Source organism: Erythrolamprus reginae, chromosome 1, assembly GCF_031021105.1.
Source record: "Erythrolamprus reginae isolate rEryReg1 chromosome 1, rEryReg1.hap1, whole genome shotgun sequence".
In the NCBI taxonomy this organism is placed as follows: Eukaryota; Metazoa; Chordata; class Lepidosauria; order Squamata; family Dipsadidae; genus Erythrolamprus; species Erythrolamprus reginae.
Genome location: NC_091950.1, coordinates 390,595,060 through 390,617,803, shown reverse-complemented (window position 1 = coordinate 390,617,803; position 22,744 = coordinate 390,595,060). Strand labels below are relative to the sequence as shown.

At 42.4% G+C, this 22,744-nt stretch overlaps 1 protein-coding gene across 1 annotated transcript in view; it reads left to right on the top strand.

Annotated features, from left to right (window-relative positions):
- EPHX2 (epoxide hydrolase 2) overlaps positions 1–9,774 on the top strand; it is a 96,813-nt gene extending 87,039 nt beyond the window's left edge. Inside the window, exons 17-19 of the mRNA XM_070734897.1 lie at positions 91–171; positions 1,676–1,734; positions 9,549–9,774. Of these exons, the coding sequence (XP_070590998.1) occupies positions 91–171; positions 1,676–1,734; positions 9,549–9,633 (225 nt within the window). The 3' untranslated portion in view covers positions 9,634–9,774. The remainder of the gene's footprint in view (positions 1–90; positions 172–1,675; positions 1,735–9,548) is intronic.
- Positions 9,775–22,744: the final 12,970 nt, after the last annotated feature.

Below are 22,744 nucleotides of genomic sequence, written 5' to 3'. Positions count from 1 at the left end.
CTATAGCTGTTAACATGTGGCTGAAGTGTTCATGTATGTTGATATGTGTCACAATTTGCTTCCAATCTCCACTAATCTCTAAATCCACAGATCACAGTTCCTGCCCTGATGGTCACTGCTGGAAAAGACATCGTTCTCAGTCCAGAAATGAGCAAGCACATGGAGAACTGGGTGAGTAAGAGACGTGTTGCCCTTTCCATAATTAAACAAATATAATAAATCAGAGGGCAGGGCAATGACTGTTTACATCAAATTATTAGAAACATAGAAGACTGACGGCAGAAAAAGACCTCATGATCCATCTAGTCTGCCCTTATACTATTTCCTGTATTTTTATCTTAGGATGGATATATGTTTATCCCAGGCATGTTTAAATTCAGTTACTGAATTTACATTTACCAACCATGTCTGCTGGAAGTTTGTTCCAAGGATCTACTACTCTTTCAGTAAAATAATATTTTCTCATGTTGCTTTTGATCTTTCCCACAACTAACTTCAGATTGTGTCCCCTTGTTCTTGTGTTCACTTTCCTATTAAAAACACTTCCCTCCTGAATCTTATTTAACCCTTTGACATATTTAAATGTTTCGATCATGTCCCCCCCTTTCCTTCTGTCCTCCAGACTATACAGATTGAGTTCATTATTCTATTTCATTTCATGGAATGGAGTTGAAGGAATTCTTGTTTGTCACTGAGGGTGCTACAGCAGTTCAAGCCAAACAATGATTTTCTTTTTCTCTGTTTTGAGATTGACAAACTTGAAGATCATTCACTGCTGTTGAAAATTTGCAGTGTGGAGGCCAGGTGATATGAGAGTGTCTTTTACCTCCTGGTTTGTCTTCTCATAAAAGTCATCCCTACTGTTCATTTATTTATATAGAGCGCTGGTGAGACCACATTTGGAATACTGTGTTCAGTTCTGGAGACCTCACCTACAAAAAGATATTGATAAAATTGAACGGGTCCAAAGACGGGCTACAAGAATGGTGGAAGGTCTTAAGCATAAAGCGTATCAGGAAAGACTTCATGAACTCAATCTGTATAGTCTGGAGGACAGAAGGAAAAGGGGGGACATGATCGAAACATTTAAATATGTTAAAGGGTTAAATAAGGTTCAGGAGGGAAGTGTTTTTAATAGGAAAGTTAACACAAGAACAAGGGGACACAATCTGAGGTTAGTTGGGGGAAAGATCAAAAGCAACGTGAGAAAATATTTTACTGAAAGAGTAGTAGATGCTTGGAACAAACTTCAGCAGACGTGGTTGGTAAATCCACAGTAACTGAATTTAAACATGCCTGGGATAAACATATATCCATCCTAAGATAAAATACAGGAAATAGTATAAGGGCAGATTAGATGGACCATGAGGTCTTTTTCTGCCATCAATCTTCTATGTTTCTAGGTTTAATTTCATTTATTTTAATTTTGTTATTGTGTTTAAGAATCACCAACTAAATAGTGACTCTTTATCACATAGGCTTAGATGTCTTGAGACTAGAAAAGCTCAAGAATGCCACTGAATTAGAGTTATTTGTCATCTCAGTGTAAATCTCATTATATGAAATGACCCGGTTCCTGACTGACATATCTTGTCGTAGCCAAAGAACCTTTCCTGTTTCACAAAAAAGCAAAATAGTTTCAGTTGGCCATGACATGTACCTGTTCTCCCCCTAGATTCCACAATTGACTCGTGGCCATATTGAAAACTGTGGACATTTCACGCAAATGGAGAGGTAAGTAGTGTTGAGAGCTAAGGAGAGAGGAGGGGGGAGAGAGAGGGAGAAAAGAGGAAGATGAGTCTACGGAGAGGGGCGGCATACAAATTTAATAAATAAATAAAATAAATTTAATAAATAAATAAATTTGTTTTAAAATGCATGCCTATAAAAAGCACATCAGCTTATTATTTTGCATCATTATTTTCTATCAAAGCTTTCATCAAATTAAAATTAAGTATTCTTCAGAAATTCGGGAGGGGGCGTGGGAAAGGTTGTTTCATGATGAACCAGTTTGATTGACTACTTTGCATCTTCAAAATTATGCAGTAAAGACGCTTTGAAACAGCACAGCAATTTAGGGCTGGAAGTTATGTCAGAGGTCATCTAGTCCAACCCCATGATGCAGCAGGAAGCCTAACATTGTCTGGATTATTTTGGTGCCTCTAACAGAGAGGAAAATTGCCAGAAAGGAGAAGGAGTTTACTAGGATAAGGCTGCCATGCAGAGGGAGGCAGAGATAGTCCTTCACTTATGACCAATTGAGCCCAAAATTTGGGTTGCTAAGCAAGAGCGTTGTTAAGCAAGTTTCACCACATTTTACTCAATGTAATGTAAACTCAAATGAGGACCCAGATTGTTGGTGGCAATATGCTAACTCTCTCTGTGAAATCACTTAGAGAAAAGCACTATGAAGTGGTATAGAAGACACATGGGATGAGCTGGCAGGCTTTAAGGAAGCTTCTGGAGGACTGGTTGTAGCCCGTAGGCCATAGTTTGGAGACTCCTGATCTACCATATTTTTCAGAGTATAAGGTTCTTTCATTATTTCTCTCTGCAAAGAATGTTTTCCAAGCCCTATGACTTTGCAGGATTTTTTTTTCATTGCTCTAACTTGCTCCAAATAAGTTTCTTTCCAGCCCTAACCAGGTGCTAACAATGTTCCCAGTTCTTACCAGCTTGCAAGCTCTTTCATTGTTACTCTCTGCAAAGAATGTTTTCCAAACCCTTTCTTTGCGGGGGGGGGGTTCCCCATTGTTTCACTTGCTCCAAATGTTTCTTTCCAGCCCTAATCAACTACTAACAATATTCCCAGCTCTTACCAGCTTGCAAGTTCTTTCATTGTTACTCTCTCTGAATAAAGTTTTTTAAAGCCCTAACCAGGGGATAAAATGATGTGCTGAAGCTGACCAGGCTGATGCTAGTCAGATGAATACCTGGTAGGCAGATTCTTTTCCCTATTTTCTTCCCAAAAACTAAGGTGCATTTTATACTCCAGTGTGTCTTATACTCCGAAAAATGTGATATTCCAAGACTTGAGATCTCCAAGGTTTTGAACAGAGATATGTGTCTGTGTATGGTTGTGTATGGTTGTGTATGTATGCAAACATGCATGTCACCAGAGTTACAGATCACCCAAAACTTTCATCCAATACTTCTGCATGTTGAGGCATTCTGTGCAAACTGATGTTTTATTTATGCCGTAAAATCTTTTGTCTACCCCTTTCCTGCTCTATTGTTCACCTGCTTTTTATAAACTGCCAGCTACTTAATGTCATGGCAGTTCTTTTAAAAAAAAAATACTATGAAAAAGGCCATTATGTGAGATACTGGCTGAAATTACACAATTACATTTTGGTAGTGTTCCTACACAAAGGATGACAAATTCAAATAAAGAATGAATAAACTGCAGTAGGAAGATGGATTATTTTAGTTCCTTGTCAGAATCAAATGTGCCTTTCTCTCACATCCCACATTTGACAACATGGTTTAAAGTATCACCAGTTAAGTAAGATGGAAAAATATGCTTAAAAAGTACGAAGTGGGCGAGGGAGCACCAAGGACGAACTGAATGGTGAAGGGCATGCAGCTATATTTATTTTAGATTTTATTTAATTTTATTTTATTTATTTTATTTATTTTATTTATTTTATTTATTTTATTTATTTTATTTATTTTATTTATTTTATTTATTTTATTTATTTTATTTATTTTATTTATTTTATTTATTTTATTTATTTTATTTATTTTATTTATTTTATTTATTTTATTTATTTTATTTATTTTATTTATTTTATTTATTTTATTTATTTTATTTATTTTATTTATTTTATTTATTTTATTTATTTTATTTATTTTATTTGAATGCCGCCCCTCTCCGTAGCCTGTAGGCAGAAATACCAAAATGCTGTATATTTAGGTTACTTTTAAAAATGGGTTGATTTGATTAGAATCAGATTCAACCAAATGGAGATTGGATTATTCTTGTAGTTCTTTATAGCTGCTGGCACTTTTTTCTCTAGTCCCTACATTTGGATAGGGATTTTCTGTGGAGTCCTTGGTTGTATATTTCATATACATATTGCTTGCAGATATTTCATTATCTGACGAAGTAAACATAATAATCATTGCTAATGTGTGTATGGGGTCTGCTCCCTGTTTATATAATATAGTAGTTTGCTTTGCCAGTGTCAGTAAAAGTGTGGCTTTCTCCTTGGCAGTGCCTTGATTAGTGTTTTGCTTTATTTTTGATTATCTGGTGTTAATCTCTGCTTATTTGGGTATCAGTTGCTGCAGAAGCTGTATTCTGGTCATTTTTATTTCTTAGTTTTTTATTGCCTCTTCAATGGTTTGCAAATGTGATTTGTCTCTGTGTCTGTTGACTGATTTGTCTGAATTCCAAGCTTCCAGGAATTCTCTATCATTTTATCATAAAATCATATACCAAAATGTCCTTCCTGTTAGTGACTAATTCACCTTCAATTGCAGCAATACACAAGCACGTAATAGATTCAAACTAAATATAAACCCCTCTAAACTCAACTGCAGAAAATACGACTTCAGCAATAGAGTGATCATTGCCTGAAATACACTATCTGACTTTGTGGTTTCTTCCCCAAACCCCAAAAACTTTAATCTGAGATTGACTACAGTCGACCTCTCCCCTTTTCTAAGAGGTCTGTAAGGGGCGCACCATGCATAAGCGCATCACTGTGCCTACCGTCCCTGTCCTACTGTCATTTTGTCCTCTTTTATTATTACTTTTTACTTATGTTATATTTATACAAACTACTACTATCCTATACATGATGGATGGGTGGGTGGGGTTGGGTAGATAGAGAGAGAGAGAGAGATAGATTAGACAGACAGACCGATTAGACAGACGATAGACAGACAGACAGACAGACAGATAGATAGATTAGACGGATAGACAGACAGATTAGACAGACGATAGATAGATAGATAGATAGATAGATAGATAGATAGATAGATAGATAGATAGATAGATAGATAGAAGAGAGAGAGAGAGAGAGATTAGACAGACAGACAGACAGATTAGACAGACGACAGACGACAGACAGACAGACAGACAGACAGATAGATAGATAGATAGATTAGACGGATAGACAGACAGATTAGACAGACGATAGATAGAGAGAGAGAGAGAGAGAGAGAGATTAGACAGACAGACAGACAGATTAGACAGATGATAGATAGACAGACAGACAGACAGAGAGACAGACAGACAGACAGACAGACAGACAGACAGACAGACAGACAGATAGATAGATAGATAGATAGATTAGACGGATAGACAGACAGATTAGACAGATGATAGATAGATAGATAGATAGAGAGAGAGAGAGAGAGAGAGAGAGATTAGACAGACAGACAGACAGACAGACAGATTAGACAGACGATAGATAGATAGATAGATAGATAGATAGATAGATAGATAGATAGATAGATAGATAGATAGAGATAGATAGAGATAGATAGATAGATAGATAGATAGAGATAGATAAATAGAGATAGATAGATAGATAGATAGATAGATAGATAGATAGATAGATAGATAGATAGATAGATAGATAGATAGATAGATAGATAGATAGATAGATAGATCAGACAGACAGATGATGGATGGATGGATGGATGGATAGATTAGATAGATAGATAGATAGATAGATAGATAGATAGATAGATAGATAGATAGATAGATAGATAGATAGATAGATAGATAGATTAGACAGACAGATTAGACAGACGATAGATAGAGAGAGAGAGAGAGATTAGACAGACAGACAGACAGATTAGACAGACGATAGATAGATAGATAGATAGACAGACAGACAGACAGACAGACAGACAGACAGACAGACAGACAGACAGACAGACAGACAGACAGGGGTTTAGCTTGGTCTATGGTGGTCAATTTGCCAGTTGAAGCTATGGTTGATTCTGTCCATGTGTTGTCAAATTAAAAAACTTTCATCCTGACAGCTACTTGGTTGAATTTTGCTTGTTTTCTGCCTGTCTGTTCTAAATAATGGCTGTTACAGCCCATACACTGTATTTTGAAGATGAGTTTTGTTTTCTCTTCTTGAGCTATGGGTCTTTTCATTTACTTAAAATGTTTTGGAGGGTTTTAGTTGCATTGTCACACTGTGTGACAGTAATCGCCTATTAATAGTTTCTGATGGACGGCAGTGTTATCTCTTTCATAGCTTATGTTGATTGTGCTATGGCGAGTTGCACGATCGGGTGATTATCCATTTTGTTGGAAGCAATAGAATCTTTCTGCAATAGAACCTGGGCAGGCTTCAGTATTACAAAGCCTTATATATGCATAGCTCAAGCTGAGAAAATATCCCTAGTAAATCTCTTGAGTTCTTCTTGTTCCAAACTCTTGTCCTAATTGAAATTGTTTAATAAAGCCTTATCATATAACTTGCTTTATTTATGGGAAAGGTTTCATTGGCTGGTATAGCAAATTTTTTGTAAAAATAATAAAGGGGGGATAGAAATAAATTTTAAAAATGAACAAGGATTTCTTTTAGTTATTGCTTGCCGGATAGCAAGTAGAGTGCCATCTTCCTAAATATGCCCATGTCACACCAACAATCCGCAGTCTGCATTGGTTGCCGATCGGTTTCCGGTCACAATTCAAAGTGTTGGTTATGACCTATAAAGCCCTTCATGGTATCGGACCATAATATCTCCGGGACCGTCTTCTGCCGCTTGAATCCCAGCGACCAGTTAGGTCCCACAGAATTGGCCTTCTCCGGGTCCCGTCGACTAAACAATGCCTTCTCTGTGGCGGCCCCGACCCTCTGGAACCAACTCCACCCAGATATCAGAGTTGCCCCCACCCTCCTTGCCTTTCGTAAGCTCCTTAAAACCCACCTCTGTCATCAGGCATGGGGGAATTGAGATATTCCCTTCCCCCTAGGCTTATAAAATTTATGCATGGTATGTCTGTATGTATGATTGGTTTCTTAAATTGGGGTTTTTTACATTACTTTTAATATTAGATTTGTTCATATTGTCTTTTTACTGTTGTTAGCCGCCCTGAGTCTACGGAGAGGGGCGGCATACAAATCAAAGTAGCCCTATAATTAATTAATTAATTAATTAATTAATTAATTAATTAATTAATTAATTATAGGGTTAGAAGTTATCAGTTGGTAGCAAATCCCATTCCTAACCCTGTAAAGAATTAAATCATTCAACTTTAGTATTCAGAGGAAATCCAGGAAGAAAGAATTGTAGACCAGTTTTGTCTGAATTTAGAGACCTGGGAAAATATAGATTCTATGTAGAAATGGACAATAGGGCAGAGTTTTGAGGGCAACTGACAACCAGAAAACTTGCAAGTCTGATTATATCCAGGGCAATTTCTTATGTTGATGCTCATGCTCAAAAGCTAGCATATTCAATGTAGGTATTATGTTAAATGGCTTAATATTTGGAAAATGCAAACATCTAAATAAAGAATGTTCCAAAATTGGTGTGGCCAGGTATTTTCCATTCCTATGCATTCTGACATTCAGGTTTTTCTTTTGAGGGTCAAATGAGAAAAAGCTCAGGTTGTTTTTTTTTTATGCCATATTGAGATTCTAGAGGAAAGGCAAGATGTAAATGTAATGCAGATCCAAATTTGATCTGAATACTAGTCACACATTGGGAAAGAGAAGTAGACACGGCAGTTTTTTGCAATTTTGAGCAAAACATATGCTTCGCTCTGGTAAAGGTTTTAGAGAGCAGTATTCCCAGCCTGTAACCTTCTAAATGTGCTGAATGTCAATTCCCAGTTTCTCTAACCATCATAGCTGACTGGGGACATTCTGAGAATTGAAGTCAATTCATCTGGAAGGATCCAAGCAGAAAGCTGGCTTATAGCTAATAGGAAAGTGAACACAAGAACAAGGGGACACAATCTGAAGTTAGTTGGGGGAAAGATCAAAAGCAACATGAGAAAATATTATTTTACTGAAAGAGTAGTAGATGCTTGGAACAAACTTCCAGCAGACGTGGTTGGTAAATCCACAGTAACTGAATTTAAACATGCCTGGGATAAACATATATCCATCCTAAGATAAAATACAGGAAATAGTATAAGGGTAGACTAGATGGACCATGAGGTTTTTTTCTGCCGTCAGTCTTCTATGTTTCTATGCTTCTATGTTATAATTCAGTTTTCAATCACGGTGAATGGGATCTCTTGTTCTTGTTCTTATGGTTGGTTCACAACCAGGCTTTCTGGTCACGGACTTTGAGCCTGATAAGCCAAGGCCATCTGGGAACGGCTGGCCTGTGTGGCTGCCGAAGGAGTCAAAGAGTGAGGAAGAGGAAGAGGGAGAGGAGCCTACAGAGGCTATACATCCTCCAACTGGGGATGTACAGCCCCCAACCAGGGATTTGCAGCCCCCAACTGGGGATTTGCCAGGGTCTGAGAACAAGGAGATAAGGGACCCGATCCTGATTACTCGGATGAGAAGGATGAGGGGCTGGCAGGAGCAGTTGAGAAAGATCAGGAAGAAGAAGTGAGCACAGCTATGCATAATCAGTACTCCCCGAGAGTATTTAAGGGGAGGAGTTTAGAGGGTGCTCTTTGCAAGACGTCAAGGTTCATACCTCCGGAGAAGAAAAGCCTGTAAAGAGTATGAATCCCAGTGGCCGATTAGGTCCCAAAGAGTTGGCCTTCTCCGAGTCCCGTCAACTAAACAATGTCCTCTGGTGGGGCCTAGGGGAAGAGCCTTCTCTGTGGTGGCCCTGGCCCTCTGGAATCAACTTCCCCCAGAGATTCGAACTGCCCCACCCTCCTCGCCTTCCGCAAGACCTTGAAGACCTATCTATGTCGCCAGGCATGGGACAATTAATGTATCTCCTTCTCTGATCATTAAGAGTTATGTGTGGTTGTGATTGATTGTTTTTTAAGATAGCGGGTTTTAATCATAGTTTTAACTATTAGATTTGTATTGTACTGTTTTATTGCTGTTGTGAGCCGCCCTGTGTCTTCGGAGAGGGGCGGCATACAAGTCTAATAAATTATTATTATTATTATTATTATTATTATTATTATTATTATTATTTTTATTTGTCTGACAAACCTGGATTCAATGCTGGACATTTGTAGGGTTAATCTTGTGAGTAGACTTTTGGCTGGGGAGCAAGTGTGTGTGCTGTTATATTATGAATCGCCCAGATTTTGGCAAAGGATGAAACATTGCTTTAATTTGTGTTTGTGAAGTAACAAACGTCTAGTAAAAAGGACTCTTGTTTTATTTTGAAACCTGTGGGTATGTTTGGGCTTTCATTGGGGGGATAATTACCGGTCGGCTGCTGTGCAAAACACTTGTATATCTTCTTTATTTCTCTGGGTGCATCAGAAAATAAGATTAATAACCTTGCAAGGAATCAGAAAAAGGTGACCACACTAATGTGGGTTCTTTGGGCACTAAATTCAGTTTTCCCTCCCATGAGTATCTGCGCGTGCAAATGCACACATTGCAAAATACGTGACTTTCCAACCTTTCCTTTCTCTGCAGGCCTGCAGCTTTGAACAAAATCCTAATCGAATGGCTGGAAGATGTTCACAAAAATGCTTCACTGCAAACAACCGCCAAGCTTTGAAGAGGACTTCAGCCCACAAATTGGCTAAACCGTTGGCCTGTTCGTTTACCGAAGGAGCAAATAATTCATACGATAATTGGTTATGGAGCTCTCGAGGTGCTTTTGGAATTAAAATATGTATTTTTGGTTGATTTTTGAAAAGATTAGTGCTTTGGAAAGAATTAGTTATGATCCACATAAAATGGAGTTTAAAAAAAAAATAGCCTAAACAGAATACAGTGATCCCCCGTTTATTGCGTCCCCAACCATTGCGAACAGGGTACTTCGCTATTTTTCAACCCGGAAGTCAAAATACCATCTACGCATGCGTGCCCGTTTTTTCTATGGGCACGCATGCGTAGATGGCAACCGGGAGATCAGCTGCTGGGCGGCTTCCCTGAGTCTTCCCCCTCTTGCTGGCGTCAGCGAGGAGTTTCCCCACCGCCCACGCAAACTCCTCGCTGCCGCCCGCCCTTCGCCCGCCCACGCCGTTCATTCTCGCCGCTTTTGAGCTGAGTCCGGAAGCGAATTCGCTCCCGGACTCAGCTCGAAAGCGCCGATAGCAAGCCCCAAGGAACGGCTTGTCCACGCTGGTTCTCGGCGCTTTTGAGCTGAGTCCGGGAGCGAATTCGCTCCCGGACTCAGCTCGAAAGCGCCGAGACAAGCCGTTCCTTGCCGCTTGCTATCGGCGCTTTTGAGCTGAGTCCGGGAGCGAATTCGCTCCCGGACTCAGCTCGAAAGCGCCGAGACAAGCCGTTCCTTGCCGCTTGCTATCGGCGCTTTTGAGCTGAGTCCGGGAGCGAATTCGCTCCCGGACTCAGCTCGAAAGCGCCGAGACAAGCCGTTCCTTGCCGCTTGCTATCGGCGCTTTTGAGCTGAGTCCGGGAGCGAATTCGCTCCCGGACTCAGCTCGAAAGCGCCGATAGCAAGCGCCAAGGAACGGCTTGTCCACGCTGGTTCTCGGCGCTTTCGAGCTGAGTCCGGGAGCGAATTCGCTCCCGGACTCAGCTCGAAAGCGCCGAGAACCAGCGTGGACAAGCCGTTCGTTGGCGCTTGCTATCGGCGCTTTTGAGCTGAGTCCGGGAGCGAATTCGCTCCCGGACTCAGCTCGAAAGCGCCGAGAGCCAGCGCCCCCCGGACCCCCAACCCGGGTTTGGGGGGCTGCTAGGAAGCCCTCCATGCCGGCGGCAAACAGCCGCGCCGCCCCCAATCTTCGGCTCCTCGCTAGCGCTGTGGGAGTAAAAACACCATCTGCACATGCGCAGATGGTGTTTTTACTTCCGCAGCGCTACTTCGCGAAAACCCGCTCGTTGCGGGGGGTCCTGGAACGGAACCCTCGCAACGAGCGGGGGATCACTGTACTGAAAACATAACCAGGCTGAGGTTATGCTATCCTTTGAGAATTATACTTTTGAGTCAAAAGAGAGACAGAAAAATACATAAGAAAATTCATAATGGCCCAGCTGTGTTCACACATCATTTGGACTATCATTTATTTAAACAGAGATTACTGAATGGATCCCAATTGGATGGGCTCATGTAGCATACTGTGTCCAAATCAAATAGTACTGCCTGTGGTTGCATAGTGGTTAGAATGCAGTATTGCAGATTAACTCTGCTCACTACCAGAAGTTCGATTCTCACAGCTTAAGGTTAACTCAGCCTTCCATCCTTCCGAGGTTGGTAAAATGAGGACACAGATTACTGGGAGCAATATGCTGACTCTAAACCACTTAGAAAGGGCTGTAAAGCACTATAAAGCGGTATATAAGTCTAAGTGCTATTGCTATTACTTACCATTATTTTTCCTTAATTCCTTCAAAACTACTGAAACTTGGAAAAGATATTAACGGTATATAGGTCTAAGTGCTATTACTATTGCCGATTTGTGATCCAGTTATAGTTTTCCTAACACATTGGCCTCAAGTTTCAATCCTAATCAGTGAGAAGCTTAAATCACAGCTTCTCAGTTCAGATGGATCTAAAACTGATTTAACAAACTCAGGATGCATCATCTGAAGCAGGCACAAGGCAGGACGGAAACATTTGATTAATGCTGGGGTTGGGGTTGCTCTCCAGATGTTGGCATCAGTTTTATTATGATAGACTTTTTGGGTTGTGGCAGATGGGAGTTGTGCTCAGAAAATTCTGGAGAGTCATAACCCTGTACTGGATTTTCTAACGCTGGTATTCAGTTTAACTTCATGATTGTGAACTTTCAAATGTATATGTTTTGCAACAGTTTCTATTCATTGTGAGCCCGCCCCGAGTCCTCGGAGAGGGGCGGGATAGAAATCTAATTAATAAATAAATAATAAATAAATTTCTGAAAAGTTACTTATTGATTGGAGTTTTTCAAATCGTGTTCCACTGGAGCCCTAGGATTTCACAAGAAATTGATGGGATTTGGCGAGAGAATAAGGAGAAAAATTCATTCAAACAGGTATTGCTGTATTTGAATAACAAGGTACAGTGGTACCTCATCATACGAACTTAATTGGTTCCAGGAGGAGGTTCGTAAGGTGAAAAGTTCGTAAGATGAAACAATGTTTCCCATAGGAATCAATGTAAAAGCAAATAATGCGTGCAAATCCTTCAGGAAAATCCCAAACTTTAGAAGGGAGGCGAACAGAGGGCAGGGAGGAGCAGTTAAAGGGGGCGGGTAGAAGAAGCAAGGCTAGGCTAAAGGGTGAGTGAGGAGGAAGAAAGGCAAGGGGGGCGCCCCTCCCTTTTCTTTCTTCAAAAGACACCGTTTCAGTGCCTTTGCAAGCACGTTGTTCTCTGCAAAATCTTTCCTCCAAGCTGCCCCTCCCTTTTCTTTCTTCAAAAAAGGAGAAAAAAAGAAACCCCTTCATCCCAGCAGCAGCTGCTTGGGTTCGTAAGGTGAAAATAGTTCGGAAGAAGAGGCAAAAAAATCTTAAACACCGGGTTCGTATCTTGAAAAGTTCGTTAGAAGAGGCGTTCGTAAGATGAGGTACCACTGTATTCATTTCTCTAGGGGTACAAACACTAACTTTCTCTCTTCCAGTAAGAATTGGGGAAAGATCCACAAATATTTTTATCACATAGTGGAAAGTTTCTGATCTTACCTGAAAAATGGCTTCAGATTCATACAGGAAGAGAATTCCAAGCACCAATGTTATAAGCCCTAGCTGTTCAGTAATGTTAAAGTACCATATTTTTCAGAGTATAAAACACACTGGATTATAAGCCACACCTTAGTTGTTGGAGAGGAAAATAGTGAGGGAAATCTGCCTACCAGATATTCATGTGACTAGCATCCTTAGTCTAGTCAAATCAGCACATTATTTTATCCCCTGGTTAGGGCTTAAAAGAAAATACCTTATTTGGAGAGAATAACAATGAAAGAGCCTGCACGCTAAGAGCTGGGAACTTCGTTAGAACATGGTTAGGTGCTGAAAAGAAACTTATTCAGAGCAAATAGAGCAATGAAAAATAGCCTGCAATGACTTAAGGCTGGAAAAACATTCTTTGGAGAGAGTAACAATGAAAGAGCCTGCAAGTTAAGAGCGGAGAAGATCGTTAGCACCTAGTTAGGGCTGGGGGGGGGGGAGATTAGAAAAAAGCTACATTCAGAGTATAAGATGCACCTTAATTTTCAGCCTCTTTTAGGGAGGAAAAAGATGCACCTTATACTCTGAAAAATACGGTAAGTAGAAGCCAAGACTTGTACAGTGAAAGATATCCAGCAATGATTGATGGTGGTTCACACTTTCAATGTGGGTCTGAAGCCACATCTTGCAATGCTTGAAACCTCTTTCATCACTTCAGGTTTCTCATTCCTATTACTCAGCTTCTTCCCCATATTCCTGGAATCTCTCCCTCCCATGCCAAAGGAGATACTTGAGCCCATTGTCTTCCTTCTAAATCTGATAAATGACCATTGACTCCATAATTTCAAGCACTGTATGGTCCATTGCTAGGCAGGTGTCTCTGTGTATGATTAAAACATTTTTTAAAAATCCATAAATGTGTCTTTTGCAGTGAATTGGACATAAAAGTGCTTCTTCTGATATACTGTGATACCTTATCTTACAAACTTAATTGGTTCTGGGACGAGGTTCTTAAGGTGAAGTTTGTAAGACGAAACAATGTTTCCCATAGGAATCAATGGAAAAGCGATTAATGCGTGCAAGCCCAAAATTCACCCCTTTTGCCAGCCAAAGCGCCCGTTTTTGCACTGCTGGGATTCCCCCGAGGCTCCCCTCCATGGGAAACCCCACCTCTGGACTTCTGTGTTTTTGCGATGCTGCAGGGGAATCCCAGCAGAGGAATCCCAGCATCGCAAAAATGAGCACTTTGCTGGCAACAGAAGTCCGGAGGTGGGGTTTCCCAGCGAAGGGAGCATCAGTGAAATCACAGCATCGCAAAAACACCGAAGTCCTCAAAACCCCACCTCCGGATCTCTGTGTTTTTGCGATACTGAGATTTCACTGAGGCTCCCCTTGCTGGAAACCCCACCTCCGGACTTCCTTTGCCAGTGAAGCGCCCGTTTTTGCGCTGCTGGGATTGTGCTCTGTACAGTATTTAGGCCAGCCAGAGAATAATAAATCATGAATGAATTCTGGGGAAAATGAAACCATTGGGCAACAAGTGTAAAGATTTAGATATGGATTTCATCTCTCCCTTAAGAAAAAGTTCAGAATTAAAAAAATGCCTATATATTTGGATTGGGGGAAATATTCAAATCATTATCCAGAATCACTACAACTTAATCTTTTCCTCGTTTTTATATATATTGGACATTCCAATTCTTTGCAGAAGTCTTTGTTTGCTGATTTCCTCCTAGGCAAGGAAGAAGATTGGGCAGCCATGCGAGAATGTCCTGTTCGGTCCAGCTAATCAAAGCAACTCTCTGAGCCTTTCTCTGAAAGCTACAGAGCCTCGGTAGTGCAGTGGTTAGGGTGCGGTACTGCAGGCTACTTCTGCTGATCACCAGCTGCCAGCAGTTTAGCAGATCAAATCGCAGTATAGTGACCCCTCGCCATTTCGCGGTTCACCTATCACGGGCTCGGTGCATCAGGGGGTGCTGTTGGGGCTTAACCTGGTGCATGTTGTGGTTGGCTCTGGGCCAGTTCCTGCTCCGAGGACTGTGGGTGTTGGTTTGGGAGAATCCTCACGTTATCAGAGACCGGTTTTGCTGCCAACAGCTTCGGACAGTGAGGATTCTGTGTCAAGGGAAGATTCTGGGACTGAAGCAGGCTCAGATGATGAGATAGTTACAGGCAGCCCATTAGCTAATGACCCCATTAGTGAATCATCATTAGATTCAGAGGAAGAGGGATTCATAGATGCTCGCAGGCGCAGGTTTATGACGAGAAGGGAACAACTGCGCAAGTATTATAGAAAATAATGGAGAACACCTATGACTGGGGCAATAAGGCTAATGGGGCTGCTGATAAATTGCCATCGTTGCTGAGAGTGTGCGTGGGAGATTACCCATTTGGTGAGAGACGAGTGCTGTTTGATTTTGGACTGCTTCAGGATTTACCATGACCTTTTGAATATTTCATAGTTAAGTACAGCTTGAGGACTCTTGAAGGGGGACGGCTGTGATGTCTTCACAGCTGCCTTTATCTGCTCTGCTTTTGTTTTTGCTTTTCACAGCATTCCAGGCTTGTGGTTTTGGGGAGAGCACTTTGGCTGATTAAAGTGCATGTGTACAATATTTTCCTTTTGATAAACCGATTCTTGGTTTACTTTACAATAGTGTGTGTGTGTGTGTTTGAATTTACACTTTGGACTTAATTGGGGCTCGTAACATGAAGCCCGGCATAACAGTGCATAGCGGAACTTCCAGGAGTACCTCACGAGGAGGATTCCCCTCACTTTGTCCCTCACTTTCCCCCCCTCTCTCTTTACCTCTCATCTCTCTGCCTCCATCTCTCTCTCTCGGGGAATCCTCACGAGGGGCTTCCGGAGTCTCCACTCCTCACCCAGCAGCAAAGTCGCTTTGGCAGGGACAAGGCAGGTGCGCCACTGAGTTAGCCAGTCTCGGTGGAGGCGGGGGCCTGGGGTGTGGATGTGACATTCCCGGTGCTGCTGCTCCTCAAAGAGAAGCCACCGGAGCCGCATCAGCTGTTGCCTACACCGCTGTCTCTGCCAGAACCGGATAACTCAGGGGCGCGCCTGCATTGTCCTTGCTAAAACGACGCTTTGCTGCTGGGTGCAGAGTGGAGCCTCCGGGTGCCGCTGGCGAGGATTCCCTGAGAGAAAGAGACAGAGGCTGAGAGACGTGAGGTAAAGAGAGAGAGGGGGGAAGTGAGGGACAATTGATTGATTGATTGATTGATTGATTGATTGATTGATTGATTGATTGTTAGAGTTGAAAGGGACCATGAAGGCTATCGAGTTCAACCCCCTGCCCAAGCAGGAACCCTATAGTACACCAGTCAAGTGGCAGTTCAATCTTCTCTTTAAAATGTCCAGAGTGTTGGAGTTCACAACGTCCGCTGGTAGGTTGTTCCATTGTTTGATCGCTCTGACCGTCAGGAAGTTCCTCCTTATCTCCATGTTGAATCTCTCCTTGGTCAGCTTCCAGCCGTTGTTCCTCGTCCGACCCTGTGGTGCCCTGAAGAATAAAGTGATCCCCTCCTCTCTGTGACATCCCCTCGTATACTTGTAGACTGCTATCATGTCCTCTTTGGCCCTCCTTTTCTCTAGGCTATCCATGCCCAGTTCCCTCAGTCTCTCCTCGTAAGTCTTGGTTTCCAATCCCTTAATCATCTTGGTTGCTCTTTTTTGCACCTTCTCCAGAGTTTCAATGACTCTTTTGAAGTGTGATGACCAGAACTGAATACAGTACTCCAGGTGTGCTCGGACCAGGGCGTAGTAGAGTGGTATTAAGACTTCCCTGGTCTTGGAGTGTATTCCCCTGTTGATGCAGCTTAGGATTGTGTTGGCAATGTGTGGGGGAGAGAGAAAAAAAATCCTACTTCATGGATTTTCATTCTGTATAGTCTGGAGGACAAGGAAAAGGGGGGACATGATGGAAACATTTAAATATGTTAAAGGGTTAAATAAGGTCCAGTGGGGAAGTGTTTTTAATAGGAAAGTGAACACAAGAACAAGGGGGCACAATCTGAGGTTAGTTGGGGGGAAAGATCAGAAGCAACGTGAACAAATATAATTTTATTGAAAGAGTAGTAGATGCTTGGAACAAACTTCCAGCAGACATGGTTGGTAAATCCACAGTAACTGAATTTAAACATGCCTGGGATAAACATATATCCATCCTATGATAAAATACAGGAAATAGTATAAGGGCAGACTAGATGGACCATGTGGTCTTTTTCTGCTGTCAGTCTTCTATGTTTCTATGTTTCATTTATCCCGGGTGGTCCCATGATAAATGAGGATCACTGTATTCTAATGTAATTTTATTCATTTTGGTGGCTTCATGTACCTTATTGATTAAATTTAATGCAGATGGTATTTCTGTTCATCTTGGATGTTGCTGACGCACCGAGTGTTCAAGTAGCACTTTTAACATGATCATGTCTCCGTCCAACAAGACAGCAAAAGAAGGACGGCATGTGCCCTCAACCTACAGGGAATAATTGCAGCTTTCAAAAGAATGCGGAAGCACCTGTTTTGACTGGCCGGCAGCCAGGATCTCATAAAAGCTCACCTTAACACCCAGGCAGCAAATTGGAAACGTGGAAGCAGCCTTGGTTTTGCTTTTCAATCACACTTGAAGCCCCTGCCCTTTGTGTACGTTCCATCGGTTTTACAAGAAAGGAGCATTCAGCAAAGGGGATTGCAAGGAAAGAACAACTGCTTTCAGGTTTGGCACAGCAAGGGAAGATATTAGGTTCCCTTCGGAGTTACTGGCAAGAAAGAAAGGAAGCGTACAGTGAAAAGCTGAGACCTTGGTCGATGCATCTGCTTAGTTAGGTTTATTATTGTTGTTGTTTTAAGAAAAAAATCATTAATTCCAACAATTGTCTTTGAATGTTGGCATTGAAATCACAAATATTGATTGAAATCCCCATAAGTTTCATAAGCTTTTCTGGGGTTTTTTAAATAGTTTGTAGTATAAAATACAAAAATAGGAAAAGAAGGGAAGGGAAAAATACAAAAAAGAATGGAGGGGGAGACATTTATTATTTATTTATTTATTAATTCGACTTCTATGCCACCCAATCCCAAAGGACTCAGGGCAGCTTACAACAATATAAAATACAAGACAATAAAAAGAAGTCAAATATAAAACTAAGTTATAAAACCATGAATTAAAACCCTAATAACACAATAACTAACCCAACATGCATACTAAACATTCATATAATTTGGCCATTGTTGTTGTTGGTTCATGCCACCCAGGCCTGTCGGCAAAGCCAGGTCTTTGTGGCCTTAGGAAAGGCCAATATGGTGGGAGCAGTACGGACATCAAGGCGGAGTTGATTCCAAACAGCCGGGGTAGCAACAGAGAAGGCCCTTCCCTACGGTTCTGCCAGCCTGCATTGTTTGGCTGACGGGACCTGGAGGAGGCCAACTCTGTGGGGCTCTGGGAGGTATATGGCAAGAGAGTCCTGTAAATAATCTGGTCCTTAGCCATATAGAACGTTGACTTCCAACTATGTTTATTGCAGTAAAATAAGAGAGTAACTTTTTAAAACTTTTACGTAATCTTTCTAAAATGGGACTAGAGCAGTGATGGCGAACATTTTTTTTCCTTGGGTGCACTTTTATTCCAAGGATTTTGGCAGAAAAAAAACCCAGGTGGCTAGCGTAACCTGGCTAAAACCTCAAACATCATCTGACACTATTGCGAAACGTTGTAACTCCACCCCGAATTACCCATACACCACTCTTAAATACCTGTAGGAAGTGGTCAACAATTCCCTAGAGTTACAAACTACAGACTACTTCATTTTTCCATACAAGTATTCTTGTCTTTTTCTTAATTTCTAAAGCGGGCATCTAGCAAAGGCCCCTGCTCTTCCTCTTCATCTACAGTCAGTGGCATATCTGCCACCTCTGATGGTCCTTCAGTTTCATCCAGGTTATTTCTCCCTCACATTTCTGCATCAACTGGCAACACCACTGGCCCAGGGTACCAAGATGGGCCTGGCTCATCCTCCTCAGTATCTATCATTAGCAGAGCTGGACGGGGAGCACTCACAACAAAGGTCCTCCAGAGGATGGAAATGGACCATTTTCCAACTTCCATTGGGCCCAATAGGCCCGTTTTTCGCTCTCTGGAGGCTCCAGGCGCTTTCTTGGAGCCTGAGGAGGCAAAAAACACCCTTCCAGAGTCCCTGTGTGAGGCAAAAATCAGCTGGCCAGTGCATACATGCATGCTGGAGCTGAGCTAGGGCAATGGCTCATGTATTGGCAAATATGGCTCCATGTGCCACCTGTGGCATGTGTGCCATAGGTTCACCATCACGGGATTAGCGACTCTCTCAATGCCAGATTGAATAAAGGTGCTGAGACCAATCCTGGGCTCTTCTTTATGCAACATAGGCCCTGTACTATTCAGGGATGACTCTGTCCGAGAACAAAATTATGTTAACAAAATTAACAACATTGCATTTCATACTAAATGCAATGTTGAACTGAGAAAAGAAGTGAAGAAGCTCCAAGTAAAGGCTGGAGATTTCAGGAATGAATATAAAATAATCTTTGCATTTTATTAATGCGGCTGTTTTCCAGTTACAAAAGGGAAGAAATCCTTTTTAGCTGTGTCATTTCTGATCTTAAAGCATTATAAACAATGTTGGCACCATTAATTGATTAGTACCCTTTCGCTCTTCTGTTACTCAAAACTATACATCTTTTTCCACAAGGGAAAATGAGAGAAACTTGGTCCTTTTGCAAGTATTCCTGATTCGTGGGGACTGAACGACTCATTCTTGCCAAATGAACTTTATGTGTTTTATGTGTTCTTGGTATCAGGCATCGTTTGATGCCCTTTGAGCTATCTACTCTATATTATCTTGAAGGTCAGCAAGACTCAATTCAGGATCCTTGATCTCTTTGCTTCCCACCAAACTGCCTGATTAAATATGCTGGGATTGCTAGAAACAGCTGGCAACATTCAGCCGGCAGTTAATTCTGCCAGCACGGAGGTGGAAATCAAGTGACAGCTTATAACATAATGAAAGATTGATAGTGGCGCTGAACCTTACATGCAGAAATAAACAGTTTCATTTGCCCATTTAGTCATTCTCCCATTTAGTTTATTGTTTAAAGGAGAACAAAGCATCCAAGGCTATAAACCAAGATAGGAATGTTTGTTTGCTGTGAACTTTGCTAACCAGCAAGAGCCAGGCATAAAACTCCCAAACACCCCAGTGCTATAACTCAGTGCCTGTCATTTTCATTTGCTCTAACACACAATTATTAACATCTGTCGTGTTAATAAGTAAACTAGCAGAACAGTTGTCCATAACTTTGCTTGTAAATAATGGAACATCCCCTTTTCTTATTTAGAATTGTGATTTTAATCATACTCCCAGGTAGGATCAGATTTCAGTGGATTATGATAACAGGAGGAGGAGGAGGAGGAGGAGGAGGAGGAGGAGGAGGAGGAGGAGGAGGAGGAGGAGAAGGAGAAGGAGAAGGAGAAGGAGAAGGAGAAGAAGAAGAAGACAGCAGACTGCTAGCCTCCTAGAATCGTGTATAACAAATGGGCAGCCATATAAATGTACTACATACATAACACTGATCACACATGAAGAAGAAGACATTTTTAAAGATGTCTATTGAAGATCTGTTAGCAAAAACTTCAGAAGAGAAGGATTTAGGGGTAGTGATTTCTGTGGTCGGGCGGTAGGAAAAGCAAGTAGGATGCTTGGCTGCATAGCTAGAGGTAGAACAAGCAGGAAGAGGGAGATTGAGATCCCCTTATATAGAGCGCTGGTGAGACCACATTTGGAGTACAGTACTGTGTTCAGTTCTGGAGACCTCACCTACAAAAAGATATTGACAAAATTGAACGGGTCCAAAGACAGACTACAAGAATGGTGGAAGGTCTTAAGCATAAAACGTATCAGGAAAGACTTAATGAACTCAATCTGTATAGTCTGGAGGACAGAAGGAAAAGGGGGGACATGATCGAAACATTTAAATATGTGAAAGGGTTAAGAAAGGTTCAGGAGGGAAGTGTTTTTAATAGGGAAGTGAACACAAGAACAAGGGGACACAATCTGAAGTTAGTTGGGGGAATGATCAAAGGCAACATGAGAAAATATTATTTTACTGAAAGAGTAGTAGATCCTTGGAACAAACTTCCAGCAGACGTGGTTGGTAAATCCACAGTAACTGAATTTAAACATGCCTGGGATAAACATATATCCATTGTAAGATAAAATACAGGAAATAGTATAAGGGCAGACTAGATGGACCATGAGGTCTTTTTCTGCCGTCAGTCTTCTATGTTTCTATGTTTCTATCTATCTCTTTATCCATGCTGGCTGGGGAATTCTGCTAGTTGAAGTCCACATATCTTTAATGTTGCCAAGATTGAAAGCACTGCTATACAGGAATGATGAATGGCAGTCCAGCTTCTGCTTGTACGCATCCAATGAACCTGTCACCCATCTGAATAAATGGGTCTTTTATTGAACTGTGCCTATTATTAGGACTTTGTTCCCAATATTCAATCAGATTCTACCTTCCTGTAGCTTAAATTCATTATTCTGTGTCTGGCTTTCTGAGAAATAGATGGAAAGACTTCGTCTCCTCCTGAGCCACATCTTTTCAGATATTTGAAGAGTAAGCTGATACAGTGGAACCCCGACTTACGAGTTTAATTGGTTCCGGAAGGAGGCTCGCACGTCGAACAGCTCGTATGTCGAAACATTGTTTCCCATAGGAAACAATGTAAAAGCGATTAATGCGTGCAAGCCCGAGGGCTGAGGGGAAAAGACGTCGGCTAAAGCGGGGAAGTTCGCCAGGAGGCAGCAGAAAAGCCGCGCGTGTGTTTTAAAACATCGGAGCTGGCATGGGGAGGCTTTTAATCAGCCTCCGAGCCCCGAACCCGGACTCGGGGGTTGATTGAGAGCCTCCCCATGCCGGCTCCGATGTTTTAAAAGACACGCGTGGCTTTTCTGCTGACTCCTGGCGAACTTCCCCACTTTAGGAGGCAGCGGAAAAGCCGCGCGTGTGTTTTAAAACATCGGAGCCGGCATGGGGAGGCTTTTAATCAGCCCCCAAGCCCCGAACCCGGACTCGGGGGTTGATTGAGAGCCTCCCCATGCCGGCTCCGATGTTTTAAAACACACGCGCGGCTTTTCTGCTGCCTCCTGGCGAACTTCCCCACTTTAGGAGGCAGCGGAAAAGCCGCGCGTGTGTTTTAAAACATCGGAGCCGGCATGGGGAGGCTTTTAATCAGCCTCCGAGCCCCGAACCCGGACTCGGGGGTTGATTGAGAGCCTCCCCATGCCGGCTCCGATGTTTTAAAAGACACGCGTGGCTTTTCTGCTGCCTCCTGGCGAACTTCCCCACTTTAGGAGGCAGCGGAAAAGCCGCGCGTGTGTTTTAAAACATCGGAGCCGGCATGGGGAGGCTTTTAATCAGCCTCCGAGCCCCGAACCCGGACTCGGGGGTTGATTGAGAGCCTCCCCATGCCGGCTCCGATGTTTTAAAACACACGCGCGGCTTTTCTGCTGCCTCCTGGCGAACTTCCCCACTTTAGGAGGCAGCGGAAAAGCCGCGCGTGTGTTTTAAAACATCGGAGCCGGCATGGGGAGGCTTTTAATCAGCCCCCGAGCCCCGAACCCGGACTCGGGGGTTGATTGAGAGCCTCCCCATGCCGGCTCCAATGTTTTAAAACACACGCGCGGCTTTTCTGCTGCCTCCTGGCGAACTTCCCCACTTTAGGAGGCAGCGGAAAAGCCGCGCGTGTGTTTTAAAACATCGGAGCCGGCATGGGGAGGCTTTTAATCAGCCTCCGAGCCCCGAACCCGGACTCGGGGGTTGATTGAGAGCCTCCCCATGCCGGCTCCGATGTTTTAAAACACACGCGCGGCTTTTCTGCTGCCTCCTGGCGAACTTCCCCACTTTAGGAGGCAGCGGAAAAGCCGCGCGTGTGTTTTAAAACATCGGAGCCGGCATGGGGAGGCTTTTAATCAGCCCCCGAGCCCCGAACCCGGACTCGGGG